The 19,706-nt window shown below is 34.1% G+C and overlaps 4 protein-coding genes across 6 annotated transcripts; 3 read left to right on the top strand and 1 right to left on the bottom strand.

Moving 5' to 3' along the window:
* Positions 1-1,404: 1,404 nt before the first annotated feature.
* On the top strand, positions 1,405-11,000 carry LOC127255493 (receptor-like protein EIX1). Its single transcript, XM_051281023.1, has 2 exons — positions 1,405-4,231; positions 10,807-11,000. The coding sequence occupies exons 1-2, from the start codon at positions 1,405-1,407 to the stop codon at positions 10,998-11,000; spliced, it is 3,021 nt and encodes a 1,006-aa protein (XP_051136980.1).
* On the top strand, positions 10,720-13,844 carry LOC127255909 (calcineurin B-like protein 8). Of its 2 annotated transcripts, none has more exons than XM_051281678.1 (9): positions 10,720-10,883; positions 11,759-11,877; positions 11,964-12,046; positions 12,563-12,619; positions 12,720-12,828; positions 12,940-12,992; positions 13,088-13,168; positions 13,255-13,367; positions 13,452-13,843. In XM_051281678.1, exons 2-9 carry the CDS (start codon positions 11,787-11,789, stop codon positions 13,519-13,521), a joined length of 657 nt encoding a protein of 218 aa, XP_051137635.1. In that variant the 5' UTR covers positions 10,720-10,883; positions 11,759-11,786; the 3' UTR covers positions 13,522-13,843. The 2 variants fall into 2 exon arrangements, with proteins under 2 accessions (XP_051137635.1, XP_051137636.1); XM_051281679.1 differs by lacking the exon at positions 10,720-10,883 and adding an exon at positions 10,952-11,175 and having other exon boundaries at positions 13,452-13,844.
* A 63-nt stretch (positions 13,845-13,907) lies between these two features.
* On the bottom strand, positions 13,908-15,675 carry LOC127255907 (GDSL esterase/lipase 7). The gene is made up of 5 exons (XM_051281677.1): positions 15,190-15,675; positions 14,980-15,107; positions 14,625-14,864; positions 14,293-14,548; positions 13,908-14,204 (listed from the first exon to the last, which is right to left on the bottom strand). The coding sequence occupies exons 1-5, from the start codon at positions 15,554-15,556 to the stop codon at positions 13,969-13,971; spliced, it is 1,227 nt and encodes a 408-aa protein (XP_051137634.1). The 5' UTR covers positions 15,557-15,675; the 3' UTR covers positions 13,908-13,968.
* A 90-nt stretch (positions 15,676-15,765) lies between these two features.
* LOC127255905 (uncharacterized) lies at positions 15,766-19,597 on the top strand. 2 transcript variants are annotated; one of them, XR_007839738.1, is made up of 6 exons: positions 15,766-16,054; positions 16,142-16,294; positions 16,543-17,521; positions 17,711-17,884; positions 17,970-18,878; positions 19,456-19,597. XR_007839738.1 is itself a non-coding variant. In XM_051281675.1 (5 exons), exons 1-5 carry the CDS (start codon positions 15,857-15,859, stop codon positions 18,776-18,778), a joined length of 2,313 nt encoding a protein of 770 aa, XP_051137632.1. In that variant the 5' UTR covers positions 15,766-15,856; the 3' UTR covers positions 18,779-19,143. The 2 variants fall into 2 exon arrangements, 1 of the variants encoding a protein (XP_051137632.1); XM_051281675.1 differs by lacking the exon at positions 19,456-19,597 and having other exon boundaries at positions 17,970-19,143.
* Positions 19,598-19,706: the final 109 nt, after the last annotated feature.

Consider the following 19,706-nt stretch of genomic DNA (forward strand, 5'->3'; position numbering starts at 1 on the left):
GGTGGTCTATGGGTCACAGAAATATCTAGTGACAGTAAAGTTTTTTGCTTATAATGTTCTTCGCCGGGTGTCGCTGAAGCCTCGTTGTAAATCCCCTAAGGCCAAGTACCAACCTAGTCGAGAATCGGCTTAAACGAGCAAATGCGATCACACTCATTTCTCCGTGCCGCCCCGCAATTATACATATATTTTTCGCTATCACACCATCGTCATCCCGCTCATTTCATCCATGGAAATCTAGCCATCAAGGAACGCAAAAGTCAGACACAAATGCCTCGCTTCACTCTTTTCGAGATACGTATATTTTATCGCTTTTTAGTTAGATTTAATTTTTGCAATTTATCTTTTCAGCTTCTTCGATTGCATTAACTCATTGTACTTTTTCTAATTAAATATAGGATATTCGCATATTCTCTGAGTTCGACCCGGACACTCACCGGATAAAGAGATTTTTTTATTTTTGACGAAGAATTTTGGAGTTACTACACGAACAAGCACGGCACTATTTTCATTTTATACATATATCTTTTTTTTTATCTTAAAAGATATTTTAAAAATATCTCCAAAAATCTTCGATCATCTCTAAAGGTCCATTTTTTTGCGTACAATATAATTTTTTGCATAAATATTATAAGACACTAATAAAGTATTTTTGTCATTTTTCTTTAATTTCTACTACGTTTTTATATAATAATTAATATTCAAAAATCTTTAAAAAAAAAAAAATGGGACCCTTGGATATTGAGACAGTAAGATAAGAATAAGTTCTAACATACTTTATTTTATTTATTTATTTTATTAATTTTTGCATACTCTTGTTGTGTGGGTCTATGAATGAATGGTTTGATTGTGGTGGGTATCAATTAATGAATGAATGCTTGTGGTGTTTAATGGTTCGCTCAGTCATCACTTTATATTGCGCATGGAATTCTTTTGTGTTGTTTTCCATTAACTGACAAAACGAAAGACTTGACTCACAAAGCAAAAGCAAGTGTTTTTGCTAATCGTCTACTCACATCAAGAACAAATTTGCACTGACACATCATTTTCATATTCATAATTAAAAGAGAGAATTTTGGTTTGGGCAATTTGATTTGATGTTTACTATTCTTAAATTGTTTTCCTCTACAAATATCAAATCAACTATTTATTTTTTTTATTTTTCTAATATTATATTTAAAATCAATTTTATCTTCATAATATTAAATCAATTTATATTTATATTTCATCGAACAATTATCCAAAATCCAAGGATGCGTTTCTTTTAGTACAAATTTTACTATTTGAATTTTAAGTCTCAAAACCAAAGAAACAGACCATAGACGCTCATGAATAAATATATGCACTTACAAATTACATCACTTACTAAAAGCAAATTGTATCTTGTTTCAGTTTAGTGTCTTTATGGAGAAGATATCTGCTTCACGTCTTCTTCTTCTTCTTCTTATGTTAATGTTTGTTTTGGAGTTGGAGATTAATTTGTGTGTCGCCATAAATGCATCTTCTGGTTGTGTTGCTGCAGAGAGGAAAGCTCTCCTCAAGTTCAAAGCAAGTCTTGTCGATCCTACGAACAGATTGTCCTCGTGGAGGGACCTGAACTGTTGCACGTGGGAAGGTGTCACTTGCGACCAGATTACGGGGCATGTTATCGAACTTGATCTCAGGGGCAATGTTAGTTTCGACGATGACATGACTAAGGCTATTTTCGATGACAGGTTAGTGGGTAAAAGTCTTGATCCTTCTTTAAGGGAATTGAAGTATCTCAATTATTTGGACATGAGTCGGAATAAGTTTCAAGGAAGTAGAATTCCTGAATTTTTAGGATCAATGACTGAGTTGCAGTATCTTAACCTCTCTAGCTGTTTTCTTGATGGTGTTGTCCCGGACCATCTCGGAAATCTCTCAAACATGCGCAGCCTAGATCTCCATAATAATAATGACCTTGTATCCCATGATATCGGATGGGTTTCCAACTTTTCATCGTTGGAATATCTTGATATGAGTTGGGTTAACCTTTCCCAAACTAATGATTTAGTTAAGGTACTCAACGTGCTACCTTCTTTATCAGTGCTGCGTTTGTCAGACAGTGCACTTAACAACAATCACTTATCCCATGCTTGCATAAATTCTTCATTTCTTTCACATGTCTATCGCTTGGATCTTAGTGAGAACTCATTTGACGGAGAAGTTCCTTGCTTTCTCTCCAATATGACTTCTCTGGGGTTTCTTGATCTTTCATACAATCAATACAACACTTCACACTTGCAATTTTTAAAATTAAGAAACCTTGTTCATCTCAACCTTGGTGGGAACCAATTTGAATATGAGTCAGATTGGATCTCCAAACTCTTGGGTGATAATTGCCGCTTGGAATCATTGTCTCTGTCTTATAATCACTTTCATGGGGAGATTTCAGCGGTTTTCAACAATATTTCTGGATGTTGGAGTCAAAATTTGAAGAGCCTAGAATTGTCAAGAAACAACTTCAAAGGTGGTTTACCGAATGATTTGGACAAGGTCAAACGATTAACATCTCTTGATCTTTCTGGTTCAAATATAAGTGGTCAAATTCCTGAATCTCTTGGAAACTTGTCGGGTTTGGAAGTGTTGGATATCTCTTATAACAAGATAGTGGGTCTCATTCCATCATCCTTTAGAAAGTTGAAAGCATTGAGATGGTTGCGTCTCTCTTCTAATCAATTAAGTGGAGAAATTCCAATATTTTTGGGGCAACTATCAAATTTGGAGAAGTTGGGCATTTCAGACAACTTGTTCAATGGAATAATTTCTGAAATCCACTTTGACAAGCTCTCAAAATTAAAAAGACTTCTTGTATCCTCCAACTCGATCAATTTTAAGTTTGAACATGGCTGGATGCCCTCTTTTCAATTGACATATCTCGACATGGGATCATCCAACATTGGAGGTCAGTTTCCTGCATGGCTACAATCCCAGAAGGCACTAATTGCCCTTAATTTATCCAATTGCGGCATTTCAGGAACTCTACCGAGCGACATTGGTTACATGTTACCTCTTCTGAAATATTTATTAATGAGCCGAAACTCTATTAATGGCTCACTGCCTGATTCATTGTGCAATATGATAGATTTGATGGTTATAGATCTCTCCGGCAATAACTTATCTGGTACTATGTTGGAATGTTGGCAAAAGTTTCAAGGCTTAAAGTTTTTGTCATTGTCATCCAATGAGCTTTCAGGCACCATTCCTAAATCCATTGGAGGTGCTGGCGGATTGCAATGGCTTTTGTTGAACAACAACATGCTTTCAGGACCAATTCCCTCCACTTTACAAAACTGTACTTATTTAGAAGCTTTAGACGTTGGAGAAAATATGTTGTCCGGTAAAATACCTGCATGGATCGGAAATAAGCAACTTTTATTGTTTATTCTTAAGTTGAGGAATAATCAATTTCATGGGGAAATTCCTCGGGCACTCTGTGAAGCTTCTCAACTTCAAATGCTAGACCTCGGGAATAACAAGTTGAGCGGATACATCCCTCACTGCTTTGGAAATCTCTCAGGCATGATTGAAATTAAGTCTCCAAGTCTAACCATGTATTTTCAGAGCTTACATCAAGTGTTCAAAGGAGCAGTGATGGAGTACTCTAGTAATATAGGATATCTTGTTAATTTGGATCTTTCATGCAATAATCTTTCCGGGAAAATTCCTTTAGAGATGATGGACCTTCGCAACTTGCATGGCCTCAATTTGTCACATAATTCATTGGATGGAGAAATTCCAGCAAAGATTGGAGATATGACGGCTTTGGAATCTCTTGATCTTTCGAGCAACAATTTGTTTGGAAGAATCCCAAATAGTCTCTCAAATTTATACTTTCTGAGCCACTTGAACGTATCCAACAATAATTTATCCGGGCAGATTCCCACAGGAAAGCAACTGCAAACTCTCGGAGACCATGCAAGTTATGGTGGCAATCCTCAACTCTGTGGAGCTCCTCTGCCAAAGACATGTCATGGAGACAATTCTCCGAATGCTTCAAATGCTAAAAATCATGCTGAAGGAGATGTAGACTCAATGGATAAAATATGGTTTTGGGCATTTGTGGTGGGAGGATTTGCCACTGGATTTTGGGGCTTCGTTGGATTGTTGGTATTCAAAAGGAGCTTCAGACAGGCTTACTTTGGCTTTACAGATGAGATGGGCAACAAGATTCTGCTCGCTGTGGCGTTATTATGTCGAAGAATCTCAGGTAAGTGAAATATAATATATATATAGAATGTTTTTAATTTTCGTAGTTTTCAGTTAGTGTTTTCCTTGAATGAAAGTCGCCGTTGATGTTTTAATTCTGCTGTCAGGTGTGGGTTTTAGTTAGAAGTACTCGAGACGATCATTGGCTTGTTTGTAATATATAAAAGTTTTATATTTGTCTTGAGCTGAAGTTTTATGTATAATGAATCACTTGTGAAGTATGCAAGTATTTTCATTGTAATAAGCAATCCTTTTCACCTTACGGAAATTGTGCGTAAGAGAAGCCGAGAGACACTTGGAGTTGTCGTCAATGACAGAAACTTTTCTCAGTTCGGCGGATTTGATTTTCTGCTAGCCCGACGCTAACTCTTCGGAAACAGAAATGGCAATGAGCTTCGGATCGATCCAACATCTTGGCAAGACTGATGCAGTTTGCAAGGCTGCTTTCTTTCGACTTCCATTTTGACATATGATTGATTTATGTTTTGTATTGTTAGGTCCATCTCTTTGTTGAGAAGATTCAGGGTGTTTCTTTAGCCTCGGATACCCAATTTTTTACTCTTTTATTTTTGCGTTTTTTAAAAAAATATATATATATTTTTCTTACAAAATATCCCATCAATATTAGTTTAATACCAAATATTTTTCCAAACTAATCAAAAAAACACACGATAAGTGATTAAATGTATGTTAATTCTTGATTGATTGATTAATATTGTATTTATTTAAAAAGCTACATTTAACAAGTCAATTGTTTTAACCATTGAATCTGGCCTGCTTGAATATGGACACCCATAATTATTGTCGTTTTTAGTGTTGAAGTGATAAATAATGTGTCTTGTCTTGTAAAGGGATGAAATAGAATCATTACTAATTGAAAGTATTTAGGTTTGACATATTATTTATTTATTTATTTTGTAACGTGGGAATCTGCAGCCGTTATCTTTCGAATACGCTATGGGTAAAACTCCGATTAAATCCGACAATGCAAATCACGCTAGAGAATGCAGATGTCGAACTCCTTTATTTTTCAACTGAAAGAAAAGCCTCATGCAAAATAACGTCAATAAAAGTTTCAATTTTCTATTTCAAGCTATAGTTTTGGTACATACAAATGAACACTTTGTACCTTGTATTACATGTCGATATCCTTTTAGTCTTGAATAAATTGCAATCACATTGAAATTAATAACAATGATCTCAAATGGGTTATGGCCATTTTTATGTCAACTGTGTGTGTGTTTTTTTCCTTCGTGCATTCTTATGTAATACTAGGCCTTGTTTAGACATAGGTTTTTTTTGGAGGTTTTTGGAATTTTAGAAGTTTGAAAAAAATAAAAAATTAGTATTTGATTCGATATTTTGTAAGAAAAAATATATATATATATATATTTGATGTGATATTTTTTAAAAAATGAATAGCTTCAACAGTACCTTGTGTAAAAAAAGTCTGAACCAATTTTATTTTGTTTTAGGAAAAAAAGACTGTTATTCTACATTACACACATCTTCTCGTTTAGATTAAAAAATTTGATGTAGCCCTTTATTCTAGAATTTCACTAAGAAAAATATGATAAAATAGAACTGTATTTTATCAATAAAACATTTTACTAATTTTTATTAGTATTCAAACTGAAAATTAAATAATAATATCCACAATCAATAAATTAATTTGACTTTTCACTAACCAAATTTTAATCACACATCACGTCCAATATATTTTTGAATCCTAACAGTAATGGCTAATGACATCCATAGATCTCATCTTTGTAGCTTCGACAGCTCCACAATTAATTAATTAATTAATTAATTAATTAATAATATTCAATAAAGTAGGAATTATCAAAGTCAACAAAATAGGTTTGCATTGGTGGACTTGGAAAACGCGCGACACGTCCGCACTTTAAATCATAATTATAAAATCATAAACATGATTAATTAGTATTATTATCATCTTTGTGGGGTCGATAATTGATTAATTAAGTAATTAGTAATTATTTAATGCATAACATGTATAAAGTGCAATATTAAATAGTGCCTTAATAGATTTATTTAATTAAATATATATATATTGCCTAATTCTTTATGCATAAAGACTTGAAAACGACACTACTTTTTAAAAAATCAATCTGTGACACGATGCAGCTGAAACGTTCAAATGGATTCAATTCGAAATAAATTATGGGTGTGTTTGTTTGGAGGTTTGGATTTTGATGTTGGGATTTGAATAGTAAAAATTTTGAATTGTAATAGTAGTATGATGTGATATAAATAGGTGTTGATGTGATGTTTTGAATGAAAAATTAACTTATACTATAATATAAAAAAAAATAAAAAAATAAGTATTTGATTTGATTTTTTTTTTAGGGGGGAGTGGGGGAGAAATTTAATGAATAGTAAGATTTTGCAAAAATCTTACAAACGAACACACCCCATGTGTTTGTTTGGGGGTTTGGATTTTGAGTTAGGATTTAAATAATAAAATTTGAATAGTTGTATGACGTGATATAAATAGGTGTTGATGTGATGTTTTGAATGTAAAATTGATTTTTAGTATAATATAAAAAATGAAAAATAGGTGTTTGATTCCATGTTTTTGGAAAAAAAAAAATTGGATTAACAGTGTAAATCCAATCAAATCCCCCACAGACAAACACACCCTATTAAATTGAAAATCAACAAATCTTGGATAATCAAATAGTGATCAAAGAATTGGTTGGGTAGATAATTAGAAGTGTGTATGTTTGGATTTTAGATTTTCGTGCTATATAATTTATAGTAATATATATATATATTTAATTGAAATATGTTTCTTTTGATAAGTTTGGTAAAATTTTGGTTTGAGTTTGGTATTAAAATAATGTTTGATGGAATATTTTGTGAGAAAAAATATATATTTTGTTTTCGAAAAACGCAGAATTCAAATAGTAAAATTTGAAAAATTTGGTGCAAAGAAACATACCCTATATTGTTTGGAAATCTATTTATTTTGTATTGATGTTCTGAGTTTCGAAAAGTTTCAAATAAAAATATATTATCTTATGTAATACTCTCTCCGTCTCATAACTATAGTCTGGGTTATGTTTGGCACGGGAGTTAAGGAATATTGATATTATATTGGGTAAAAAGCACGGATAAAACACTTTTTTGTCCGAGTTTATTAGTGTAAAAAGTAGTTGCAATTGTGTAATAATAATGAAAAAGTAAGGATAAATTTACAGTGATATGATTATTTATGGAAATGAAACTATTGTTTTGGAATGGACAAAAATGGTAAACAACGGACGAAGTATGTTAGTTGAAAATTAAAAGTACACCTAAATAAAATGGTGCAAGATAAACTTGAAAATAGAGAATAATTAGCAAATATAAAACTCGTACTATAATTAAGAAAATAAATTCTAAATATTAAAGAGGTGGATATATATTTAATTTGTTTATTTTTTAATGGAACAATTTCTCATAAATATTATTTTAAAAAATACAAATATACATACATATTAATATAATATATATCATCAACTAACGTGAACTATTCAATATAAAATATTATTTTTTATATTATCTACACAGTTTTCAATTATCATATAAAAAAAATCAATTCATCTACCCATTCAATATTTAGGATTTTTTTTTAATTTCTTAACAGTAATTTGAACATTATATTTTATTAAAATATACTCCCCCGTCCCACATTGGGTATCTTGATTACCGTAAACACGAGAATTTAGGTACAATTAGTAGATAATTAAGAATGTATTAGTAAAAATAATTAACCTATAATATAAATCACCATTATAGATTAAGATTAAAATGACTAATTATTTTAATTAAAATTAAAAAAAATTAATTAGAAAAATTAAAATGAGACTAAGATGGTTAAATATTTTTCAGAAAATGAAAATACATGAGATGTGTGAAGAACAGAAACAGCACAATATAGTAGGTGGGACGGAAGGAGTAATATATTTTTAGGGTGAATTAATGTAGTAAAAATGTTAAAACTAAAGAAAAAATAAAATTAAGTATGCGTTTATGGTAAAAATTAAAAAATACAAATAAAATAAAATGTCAACTCATGTCTCCAACACAAATAGAATAAAAATAAAATTGGTAGTTTCTTGTTAGGCCAACCACATGGCCATTAATGACTTGCAAATTGCCTCCGTTGAAACAATAATTTCATTATGACCCAAATCTAATATCGAGAATATCTTATTCTGTATTAAAGGGTGTTTGGGATTCCTACAATTTCAGATTTTTGAAATTTTATTTTTGATTTTTTTTACAGTTTTTAAAGTCTATATTAAGTATAGTTGCAGTGTTTTTACTTTGTTAGAGAATTTATTCTTTTATAGTAATTTTTAAATTTTTAATAAATTTATTTTTAATTAACAATATTTTATAATTAAACTTTTGTCTTCTACTTTAAACAAAAATATTTTAAATAATTATTATTTACGTTTCAGTTATAAATCTTAGTATTTATAAATATCCAAAATTATGTCTAATATAAAGTTTCTTCAAATAATAGTTTTAAAAAAAATAAATAAACATGTTCAATTTTTATTATACAATTATTTTTATATGGTTTTTTTTATTCCTTATTTTAGGTGTTAGTGTGTATATACATTTTTAACTTGATAATTTTACAGTATAATTTAAATAAATTTTTGTAAAAAATTAGTTTTTATACGGTTTTCTTTTAGATTTGCTTTTCTTTCACACATTTTTATAATTATTTTGCATATTCTTCTTACAGAGTTGTTTGAGTATTTCTCTCTAACCTGTAGATTTCTTTTTCACATTTATTTTCTATATTCTTCTTGTGAATCAATCTTACATCTATTTGAGTATTTTTCTTTAATCTTTGGATTTCATTTTTTTTTTCTATTGACTAAATTATTTTCGTTTGGCTGTTTTTGCATACACCTGAAAAATGTGAAATCACCATTGTTTGAGGAGACTGCCTCCGTCAGGATGCTCAAAGATTTTATTATTATCGACTGAAGTTATCTTAAAGTTGAGTATTGTTAATCAATAAAATAAATTGAAAATCTGTATTCGATTTCTCCTCGCAAAATATTTTATTTGTTTAATGCTTTGTTTGTTAGATATTCTTATTTTTAGATTATCTTATAGCATTTTATTGTAATTTTATTCATAAACTCTGTGTCTTAACTCTCTCTACTGTCCTTATTTAAATGTAATTGCGAATAAATTTTAGAATCTTAATTTCATTTAGTCTAAAATTTTTAAAATTTATTCACGAGAGAGTTTGTGAAGTATAGGGGATTTGGTGCACAAGGTTTTGTGCAATTTAGCCTTTTAATTTATTTCTTATTTTGGTCTAACATTGTTTATTTTTTTAGTTTTATTTTATTTTCAGTGTCTAATTTGTTTTGTTTTTTGTTTTTGTTTATAAGGTAATATTAATTTATAGTCTGGACGTTTTAATCATACAATATTTCAGATAAGTTATTTAGAAAATTTTATTTATATCATTTTAATTATTCTAAATAGTTTTAGTAGGTTTTAAATTTTAAAATATTTTTTTAATTTAAAAAATTTATAATAATTTTATATATAATTTAATTTTTATATTTAATTTCAAATAAAGAATTTTGATAATTGTTGCTAACATTTTCCATTGTAAACTTAAATACAAATTTAATAAGATGCTTTTATTTTATTTACTAAATATTTTTATTAATTATATTTGTATATTATAATTAATTTATTGTTATATATTAGAAATTATTTATAAGTTAATTTTTAAAATTAAAAACTATAATTTTTTTATAGTGAGTGTCAGTGAGTCATATAGCTAAAATATTATTTGAATAAATGTTTATAATATAGCTTCCATGTACATAAATAAAAATTTTAATAAAAAAAAATATAAATAACAATTTATAGAAGAAATATAATATTAAGATGATAAAGTATTTGTTTATATATTTTTTTAATTGAATATATATATTATTTCTTTTAAATATTTTTAAAATTAGATAAAAATAATATAAAAGCACGAGAAAGATATATTTCTATATGTATAACTAGAGTTACTAGTATCTTCGCACAATTAATCTCAATATATATCACACATTAACACTATATTGGATATATATAAGAATCTTTTTTTTTTAGAACTAATTTGGTATAGATAGACTAAAGATAACCATTTTTTTTTTCTTTTTTTTTTTTTCGATCGCTTTTATGATTTTAACAAAATATATTTTAATTTCATTACTAAATTGATCATATAATATTTAGCACATTATATAATATAATATATTATATTTATTAATGATAATTTGTTAATGGTTTAAAATTAATGTGCTAGTGATTTATTTTTGTCCTTAATTTTATTACAGGCGAGGATGTAGCCATTAATGGTGAAAGAAGTTGCAATCAACAGTTAGTCGGATTGGCAGTTATAAAATATATATATATATATATCTTCGCCAGCAAGGAATACACCAAAAAAGTAAAAATGGGCGGTTAATGCAGAACCATATAGATATGGAATATTGAATAATCAATTCAAAGTTCGAGTCTTTGCCATCTATAAAGCGGCGAGCGAGGAAGGGGCTATAGTCGAAGCATTGCACAGGCTAACACCTCCCCCAGATCCACCGGAATTTCACAAGGTGAGTTCGTTCCCTCCCTCTCCTGTTCTTTTCCACGCCGTTGACGCGGCCGAGACTCTCAGTTTCGATTTCATTGCGTCGTCATGGCAACGCGTGTCGATGAATTGGCTGGATTGATTGCATGCTTTTTAAATTTTTCTGTCGATTGAATGATTTGATGGCTTTTCGTGGTGGAGTTGAATCATTGCTGCTGTAAAGTTGGAAGTTAAACAGTGGAATGTAGGGGTTTCGAGTGCCTTTTCAGACATTTTGTTCTTTTTTTGGGTCCTACCTTTTGAAAAGCAGCACGATGGTGAGGGAACGTGTTGGTAGTTCCGTTAAGTTTATTTCCCCCAAATTTTTGAGTAGTTGACTCGAATGATTCGATAGTTACTGCAGTGTAGAGTGATTTAGCCCTAGGAGATGTGGATCAGTTGCTGTTTTTTGGAATATCAAATGATGATTATTATGATGAATTTCTGTGTTGAAATCACGATGTTATTACTGCAGTAATAAACTTAGCTTGCTTTATTCTTCTGCATTTTCTCCATTTTGATCTATGAAATGGCAATTTTCTTAAGGTGTTTGATTTAAAATAAGGAGAAATCTTAAGAACCTTTACTTTATTTAATTCAATCACTATTGCATATTGTATGGTATAATATGCAATCTATGTGAACGTGATTGGGGATTGGGATTGACTTACAAAATCCTTCCAAAAAGGGGGAAAAAGGATGGTTGATCTGTTTTCTCAAAATTTTGGAAGATCTGAGCCTAAGAAAATTTCTGTCGTTTTCATGTTTAAAGATGCATCATTACTTTCACTGTTTATCTTTGAATTTGCTGATAGCTGTTCGAATATATTTGATGCATGTTCTTAATGTTTTCATCTGCAGTTTTCATTTGTAAGCCCTTGATCGGATCATGAAGTCACTAACCAGCTGCTTTTGCCTATCGAAAGCGAAAACTTCGCTTGGGTTTGAAGAGCATGCCATTCTTGCCTCTGAGACAACTTGTGAGTCGAACATTGGAGATGAGAAATCAGATTCTTTGTTCTGGAAATATCATTAAATTGGATTCTCAAACTCTCTGTTCCTGCAGTTAATGTCAATGAAGTAGAGGCGCTACATATCCTGTTCGAACAATTGAGCAATTCAGTGATCAATGACGGTCGGATTCACAAGGTACTTTTTATTTTTTTCCTTAATGTGGAATGTTCAAGTTCCGTCCTGAAACCTAGTCAGGACAGGGATGGGACAGGGCTGTACTGTTCCGACTGCTAGTTTAGTCTTAGGACAATATAACATGCTGCTGCATCATTTTTAGAATAATAGCTTACCATATTAAAGCGGCAAATGTATTGCACATATCACATTAAAACGCTTGTTTCTTGCTACTAATGTTGTTCAAAGAAAACTTGAATTTATTGAGTCATTAATTGAAGTGTGCAAAATCTGATAGCAACCAACTGATTCTTCTGAGAAGAGATCCTATACTGTTCGACAGCATATAATATCATGTTAAATATCTGGTTATGTCAGCATCACACCCAATATTGTAGGTGCACAAGAAAATTGCCAGACTCCTCCAACCATTCCTTTAATTGTGCCGTAAATCATTCACAAGATTTGCTTAATTAGTGAATTGTCTTTTGCATTTCTTGTGTGTTTGGGTACTTATCTGATATTGTTTGGCTGTAGGAAGAATTCTTGAATGCGCTTTTTAACTGCAGCAGCAGGAATCTGCTTGCGGAAAGGGTCTGATTTTATATGATTCATATCACTTTGCTGAATTATGGATATGAATTTACTACAATTCTTGAAAACTTACATAGAACTACATCTAATGCACCTGCAGTTGTTTGAGCTATTTGATCCTCAGCACACTGGGGTAATTGAATTTGGAGAATTTGTTCGGGCATTGAGCATCTTCCATCCGGACACTCCAGAGTCAGATAAGATAGAGTGTAAGCAACATAAGGTTTCTTAGTCAGTCATTAAATACATTCGGGAGAAAATTCTACAGTCAAAATGGATATGATTTTCTTTTACTGATACATCATGTAATTTTGTTGCAGTTGCATTCAAGTTGTATGATCTCAACTGCACCGGCTACATAGAACGAGAAGAGGTTAATATTTCATTTATAATTTTGTTTCTCATAGTTATTCAAGATATATATATATATATATATATATTCATTGTCTCTTTTTTGGAAATCATTAGCTGAAGGATATGGTGATGGCTACACTCAGTGAATCGGAGTTGTCGCTTTCAGATGATGATGTCGAAGCAATTGTAGACAAGGTATAATATGAAAATAAATCGAACCTTTCTTTTTAAGCATTTCTTGACATAGCACTGTAACATTTTTAGTACCAATCTTCCAACAGGCGTTCTGGGAGGCAGACTTGAAAAAAGATGGAAAAATAGATCCAGAAGAATGGAAACAATTGGTTGCCAAGTATCCTTCTCTTACAAAGAACATGACTCTTCCATATTTGAGGTCGTCTTCGCTTTCCATATATATATATATATATACATGACTCTTCGATGAATTCATAACTCACCAAACTCTGTCATTTTCCAGGGAGATCACTCTTGCTTTTCCCAACTTCATCATGGAGACCGAAGTTCCAGATTCAGAACTGATTTGTTGAAGTTACAAGCGAAATTGGAAGAAGCTGTTCGATTTCGATACAATTAAGGTTGTTAACACTTCAGATAAAACCATTGATGGTAAATAAAGTTACATAATTTATTTTCCAAAACCTCAGTGAATCAGTTACATAGTATAGCTTATAGGCCCAAAATCTCGGTGAAAATTTATATTTACAATTTCATATTCGCCATGTTATGAGGAAAAATCAAAAAAGAAAAACTGTATATTTAGTTCTCTGAACTGATAACAACATCAGGGGCTAATTTCTGTATGCTGACTGAAAAATGTATGAAATGCGAGAGCTTCTTTCCGAACATCGACTTGTATGCTCAGATCGAATGCATAAAGTTTCTATGAAATGTTTACATATTTACGTGTCACTAAAGAATAGCTGAAAGAATTCCATATCTACATGAAATTATCGTTGCATCTGTGCTTTCGCGCTTCATTGTTTTCCATTCCGAGATATCATGTCTTTCAAATTCATCGGAGAACACATGCTCGTGTGTTGTCCAGACCACACGTTGTCTGCGAGTATTTCGTTAACTGCTGCAGTGGGATGGAACTGATCCCACCAAATATGATTAGTAGCGTTGCTGCAAGCCATATTAGTCGCAATGCACATTATCCATCCCCTATACTTCCCTAAGCCACAGCAGGCGTCGGTTGTAACATCGAACCCTGAAAGCGCGCGCGAACAGAAGGGGATATTAAACATCTCGGGAGTTCATCATAGAGGTAAACATAGCTTGGAAATCGAGATTTTTACCATAATAATCGTGATTCTTTATTATGTCCATCGATCCTTCAAATGCGTCGCAGAAAACTATGTTGGCGTCCGGGAGTACGTGGTTGAGCTCCTCCACCATGTACTTCATAGCAAAGTTGAACTCGAGTATCATGTTGTTTATAACTTCGATACATTCGCCATTTGCGCTGCTGTATAGCCAGAGGTAATACGGCGCGCACCCCAATGGCGCCAGCCCCATTAGGACGACATTTCTTACATTGGCATTGTACAAGTTCTGCAAGATCAAGCATTTTTAGGACAATTTGAATAGGAATAATACGAAGCAGCGATGGAGGGAAAGGAATCGTCACCTCGATCTCCTGCTTCATCGTCTGAGCTAAGAATTGGTTGAAATTCCAGGGGAGATACAAGGATTGCACGTTGGACACGTTACGGAGGTAGTAATGTATGTAGTCGTTGCTCCCGATTGAAATGTAGAATATGGAGCTCGAGATTAGATCGTAGGCGGCGTTTTCTCCCATGCTGAGGATGAACTGCTGGAATGTGTCCATCACCTGCTGGATTTGCTGCGTCAGTGAGATGTGCTGCCCCTGTTCGAAAATGTTCGACATTGTTATGTATCAAGAATTCGATTTATATATATATACATATAATTGTTCATCTGCAAATGAGTAGAAGTTCTTGATGAATAGGGAATTACTCTACCAATTCAGAGCCACTGGAGAAGATGATCCCTGCGCCTGCTGAAGCATAATTCACGCCACGAACCATGTCGTTTACCGATCCTGTCTGGCCGAGGTAGCTCGGCACAAATGGCAATCCAAGTCGAAGTGCTAATCAAGATTCAGACCAAGAATTATAAACACAAATCAAGATAAAAACGAGAGAAAAAATAAATCAGGGCTGTAGGAGTACCAAGAAAATCGACAGGGATTCTGCCATTGCAGAACCGCCCTGTCGCCTGATGAGTGTCAAAGTCTCTGCCGTACGGCGGCCTGTCTGCGCGAGCAAACGTCCCGAGAAAATTGTTGGTGCCGCAGTCGACGGAGGAGTCTCCAATGACGAAGAGTGCAGGCGTCAGAGGAGATGGATTTTCGTTGGATGGAGATTGGGCAGGGCTGTACGGAGCTGAAATTGGGGATTGGGCAGCGTTGGTGAATTCAGGGAGGATTTCATTGACGAGCTCGTGAGGAAATTCAAGCGCTGTAGATGAATCAAGAAACAAGATTGCAGTAAGGATTGTTAAGAAGGGCTGGATTGCAGAGAGGCCCATGACTCTCATTCTCAGAGGGAGCGAATGAATAATCAATTTATGCTTCAATGGTGAAATGGGAGCAATTTATATGTGTATGTGGAAAATGGGAAACACTGAAACAGAGTACTGTGAATTGACAGTCACTTTGAGAAGACAGAAGCTGGTGCAACAACTCTTTGGCGGTCCCGGGACTCCAGCGCCAGATATTATTACTCTTTATAGCAACGACGGCAACAGTCAAAGTCTACGCTGCAAGGAGTCACGGCGACAATGGGCAACAGTTCGAATCTCTAGAAGTGGAAAAGGAGGCATTTTTCGGGTGCGAGAATGCGAGGCTTGTGGTCCGAACACTTCCCACCGGCGGAGAAATCGCCGCCGCCGCCGTCGACGCCGCCACGGCCACCGCCGCGTGATGGGTACGAGCGCTGCTTGCTATGTCCTTTTTGTAGCTCGCGTTGCCGAATTTTCACCTCATCTACTGAAAAAAACCCAAATCGGAATTTCTACACTTGCCAATCGAAGGAGGTGGGTTCCTCTGCTACTAATCTTTGCTGTCCGTTGTCCATTTCTTTCGATTTTTTTTTGTCTTTGATTTTGGTTGCTATAAATCAGCACAAGTTCTTCAAGTGGGCTGACGATGTGAGTGCTAACGAGTTCATCGACGTCCCCTCCTGCGGGGGCTGCAACGCCGGCGTTTGCCGGGTCAGCAGGGAGAAGTCCGGGAAAAATGCGGGTCGGATCCTGTTCATGTGCAGAATAAAAGAGGTACAGAGAATTTGAAATCAGTTCCATAGTTAATCTGTGTCGATTTCCTCTTTTTCTGAATCAGTACATTCTCTATTGTGAATTATGCATCAAACTGTAATTATAGACTTGACGAAATTGAGTTTGATTCTTGAATCTGTTGAGGTTCTTGTTGGCATTGAAGAAACTGCATTTTGTCTGGGGTTGTAGTGTTTGATCTTATGCTTTGGCATGTTAGGATGGTGTTTGTTTGTTTGAATTATGTACAGGGTGAAGGATCTTGCGGCTACAGAGTTTGGCAAGACGAGCTAGAGCGAGAATCCAATGAAAGGACGAGTTCATCTCCTACAGCTGCGACAAGCAGTGGCGGCCGGAACTCGATAAATGTTAACTTCGTCGACCAAAGACCACAAAGTAATGAGAAAGCGGATAAGAAGTCACCCGCAAACGACAACAAGAGCTCAATAAATGTTAACTTCGTCGACCAAAGACCACAAAGTAATGAGAAAGCGGATAAGAAGTCACCCGCGAACGACAACAAGAGCTCAATAAATGTTAACTTCGTCGACCAAAGACCACAAAGCAATGACAAAACGAATAAGAAGTCACCCGCAAACGACAACAAGAGCTCAATAAATGTTAACTTTGTCGACAAAAGAACAGAAAGTGATGAGAGAGCAGATAAGAAGTCACCCGTGAACGACAGCAAGAACTCAATAAATGTTAACTTCGTCGACAAAAGAACAGAAAGAGATGAGACAGCGGATAAGAAGTCACCCGTGAACGAAAGCAGGAACTCAATAAATGTTAACTTTGTCGACACAAGAACACGAAATGATGAGACAGCTGATAAGAAGTCACCTGAGAACGACAGCTTGAACTCAATAAATGTTAACTTCGTCGACAAAAGAACACGAAACGATGAGACAGCTGATAAGAAGTCACCGGAGAACGACAGGAGGAACTCAATAAATGTTAACTTCGTCGACAAAAGAACACGAAATGATGAGACAGCTGATAAGAAGTCACCCAAGAAAGACAGTTTGAACTCAATGAATGTTAACTTTGTCGACAAAAGAACACAAAATGATGAGACAGCTGATAAGAAGTCGCCCGTGAACGACGGCTCACAGCGTGTCCAGTATGTTGGGGCTGTACCCAGAAAGATCAGAAAGTTTAAACATCAGGATGAGAAATCCCATGAATCTTCAAGGAGATCTCCCAAAAGTTCTCATGGAGATTTTAAAGGTGAAGTGCCTAACCATTTAGCTCTCTGGTTTTGTTTCTGCTGAAAATGTAAAATCAATTTAGTTAAAAAAGTATCCTAGTTTTCGTGTGGTTATTGGAGTGGCGAAATTGTGCTGTTGTTACATTTATTATCATAGTTAGATTTTCGGCTGTTGTATTGCTAAATGGAATTTCATTTCTTATCTCCAGGTTCTTTAACTTGTGATCGCCCTCACACAGTGCACTTGGTTGAGAAATCTGCTTCAATTCAACATTCTTGGATGGCAGCTGCAATTAGTCAAAATTTAAGCGACGAGCTTCAGGGTTGGTGGGGAAGACTCGCTTTCCATCCGATGCCCTCTATGGGTATACATGCATCTACCGGTAAGTATAAACTTGGCAATATATATATGTATTGTGATTAGAAGTGTCGAATACTTTGACATATTTGTTATCCTCTGTTTACAAGATGTTTCATCTACGGCTACGGTTGATCCTAGTGAGATGCATTCAAATGCTTTGTCTACGGAAACTGAAAGCTCTCAAGAAGTTCGAAGATCTAGTGACCCTTCGGTTCACAATGCTGAGCTCGTAGCAGACACTAGCCCTTCACTGGTTGCTCAAGATTTACCGGCAACAAGACGTAACAATTATATGTCAGATGCCGTCTCAAAGAAATTTAGTCAGGCTGCCATGGCTCTTGTGAATGACTTTCTTACTTTATTGGCGACAATGGATGCCGAGCACCATGAAGCAATTAGTCGAGAAGCAGATGTTACATTTGCTGCTCTGGATTGCCTAAAGGTTGATCATCAAGATTTCAAGGAGCGTGTAAAGGAACTCATTCACTCTGCAAAGACATTGTCCGATATCGAGCAATCAATGTCAAGTAACGATTCTTATCAGAAATTACTCGATAGTGAGAGAAGTAGACTGGATGAGATCAATCACAATCATGCTGAGTTAGTCAAGACCATCGCGAGCATGAAAAGTCATCTGAAAAATTCTCAAGAAAAAATTTCTTCAGTGAGAACTAGGCTCCTCGAGATGGAGTCAGAAGTTTCATCATATGAAGACGAGATTCAAAACATGGAGCAAACATTGGATGAAATAAATGAAAGCAGGGAAAATCTAGAGGAAAAGTATGGCTCTGCAGCTAAGGTAGTGAAGGAGTTGCAGGCACTTTGCGCGCGTAAAAAATCCGAACATGATGCTGCTAAGGTCGCATATGCCACAGCAAGGTCATTGCTTTATGGACATAAATCTGCTGCCGAGTAGCGTGCAGTTGCCTCTATGCATTGTATATTTGGATTGCTCCTTGTGCAGTAATTAAATAAATCTTACGACAAGGAGATTGGCTACAGCCATTGGCTCTCAGGTTCAATTTTTCGCTTATTGCTAAATCTCTGTTACCTTTTGCTCAAGTAAGTCATATGTATATTATTTACTTGGATTTCTGTATTATTGCGGTGAAGTTTGCTACTGGATATCGCATAAATTCTCAAAAGCTGTACGAACACAGCATTATATAATCTCTGTATTATTACAAATCAATCAGTGATTCTCGTGTTTCATGGGGGATTAGACACCTTTAATGTAATGTATGAAAGTGTACTTTACTGTGTTTCTTTTGCCCTGTTTCATTTTTTTGTAATATCTTTTGCAACACTTGACCCACAACACAAAGTGCTTTCGGAAATTGGTATATGGATTGGGAACTTTATTGTCTGTGTGTGTGCGTGTGATTGCCACTCTATAAATACTGGTGAATCATTCTTTGTTCATCATCTGCACCTACATCTACTTTCGCAATAAACATTTTGTATTCTGTTTATGTTTGTTTGTCGATATGAAGATGATATCTGCTTGTTTTCTTCTATTTTATATCATATGTCTTTCTTCGGAGTTGTGGTTTTTATGTGTTGCTAAAAATGCATCAATCGGTTGCGTTGCAGCCGAGAGGAAAGCTCTTCTCAAGTTCAAGTCAAGCCTTCTTTATTCTTCATACATACTGCCTTCATGGAGGAGTATCGATTGCTGCACATGGGAAGGTATTACTTGTGATGAGACTACAGGGTAAGTTATTGAACTTCATCTCAGATGCAATGGTATGTCAAGTAATAAGATACGTAGTAAAAGACTAGATCCTTCTCTACTTGAATTGAAGTATTTGAATTATTTGGACTTGAGTGGGAACGACTTTCAA

This window comes from Andrographis paniculata, unplaced genomic scaffold (genome assembly GCF_009805555.1).
Source record: "Andrographis paniculata isolate CXL003 unplaced genomic scaffold, ASM980555v1 Contig54END, whole genome shotgun sequence".
In the NCBI taxonomy this organism is placed as follows: Eukaryota; Viridiplantae; Streptophyta; class Magnoliopsida; order Lamiales; family Acanthaceae; genus Andrographis; species Andrographis paniculata.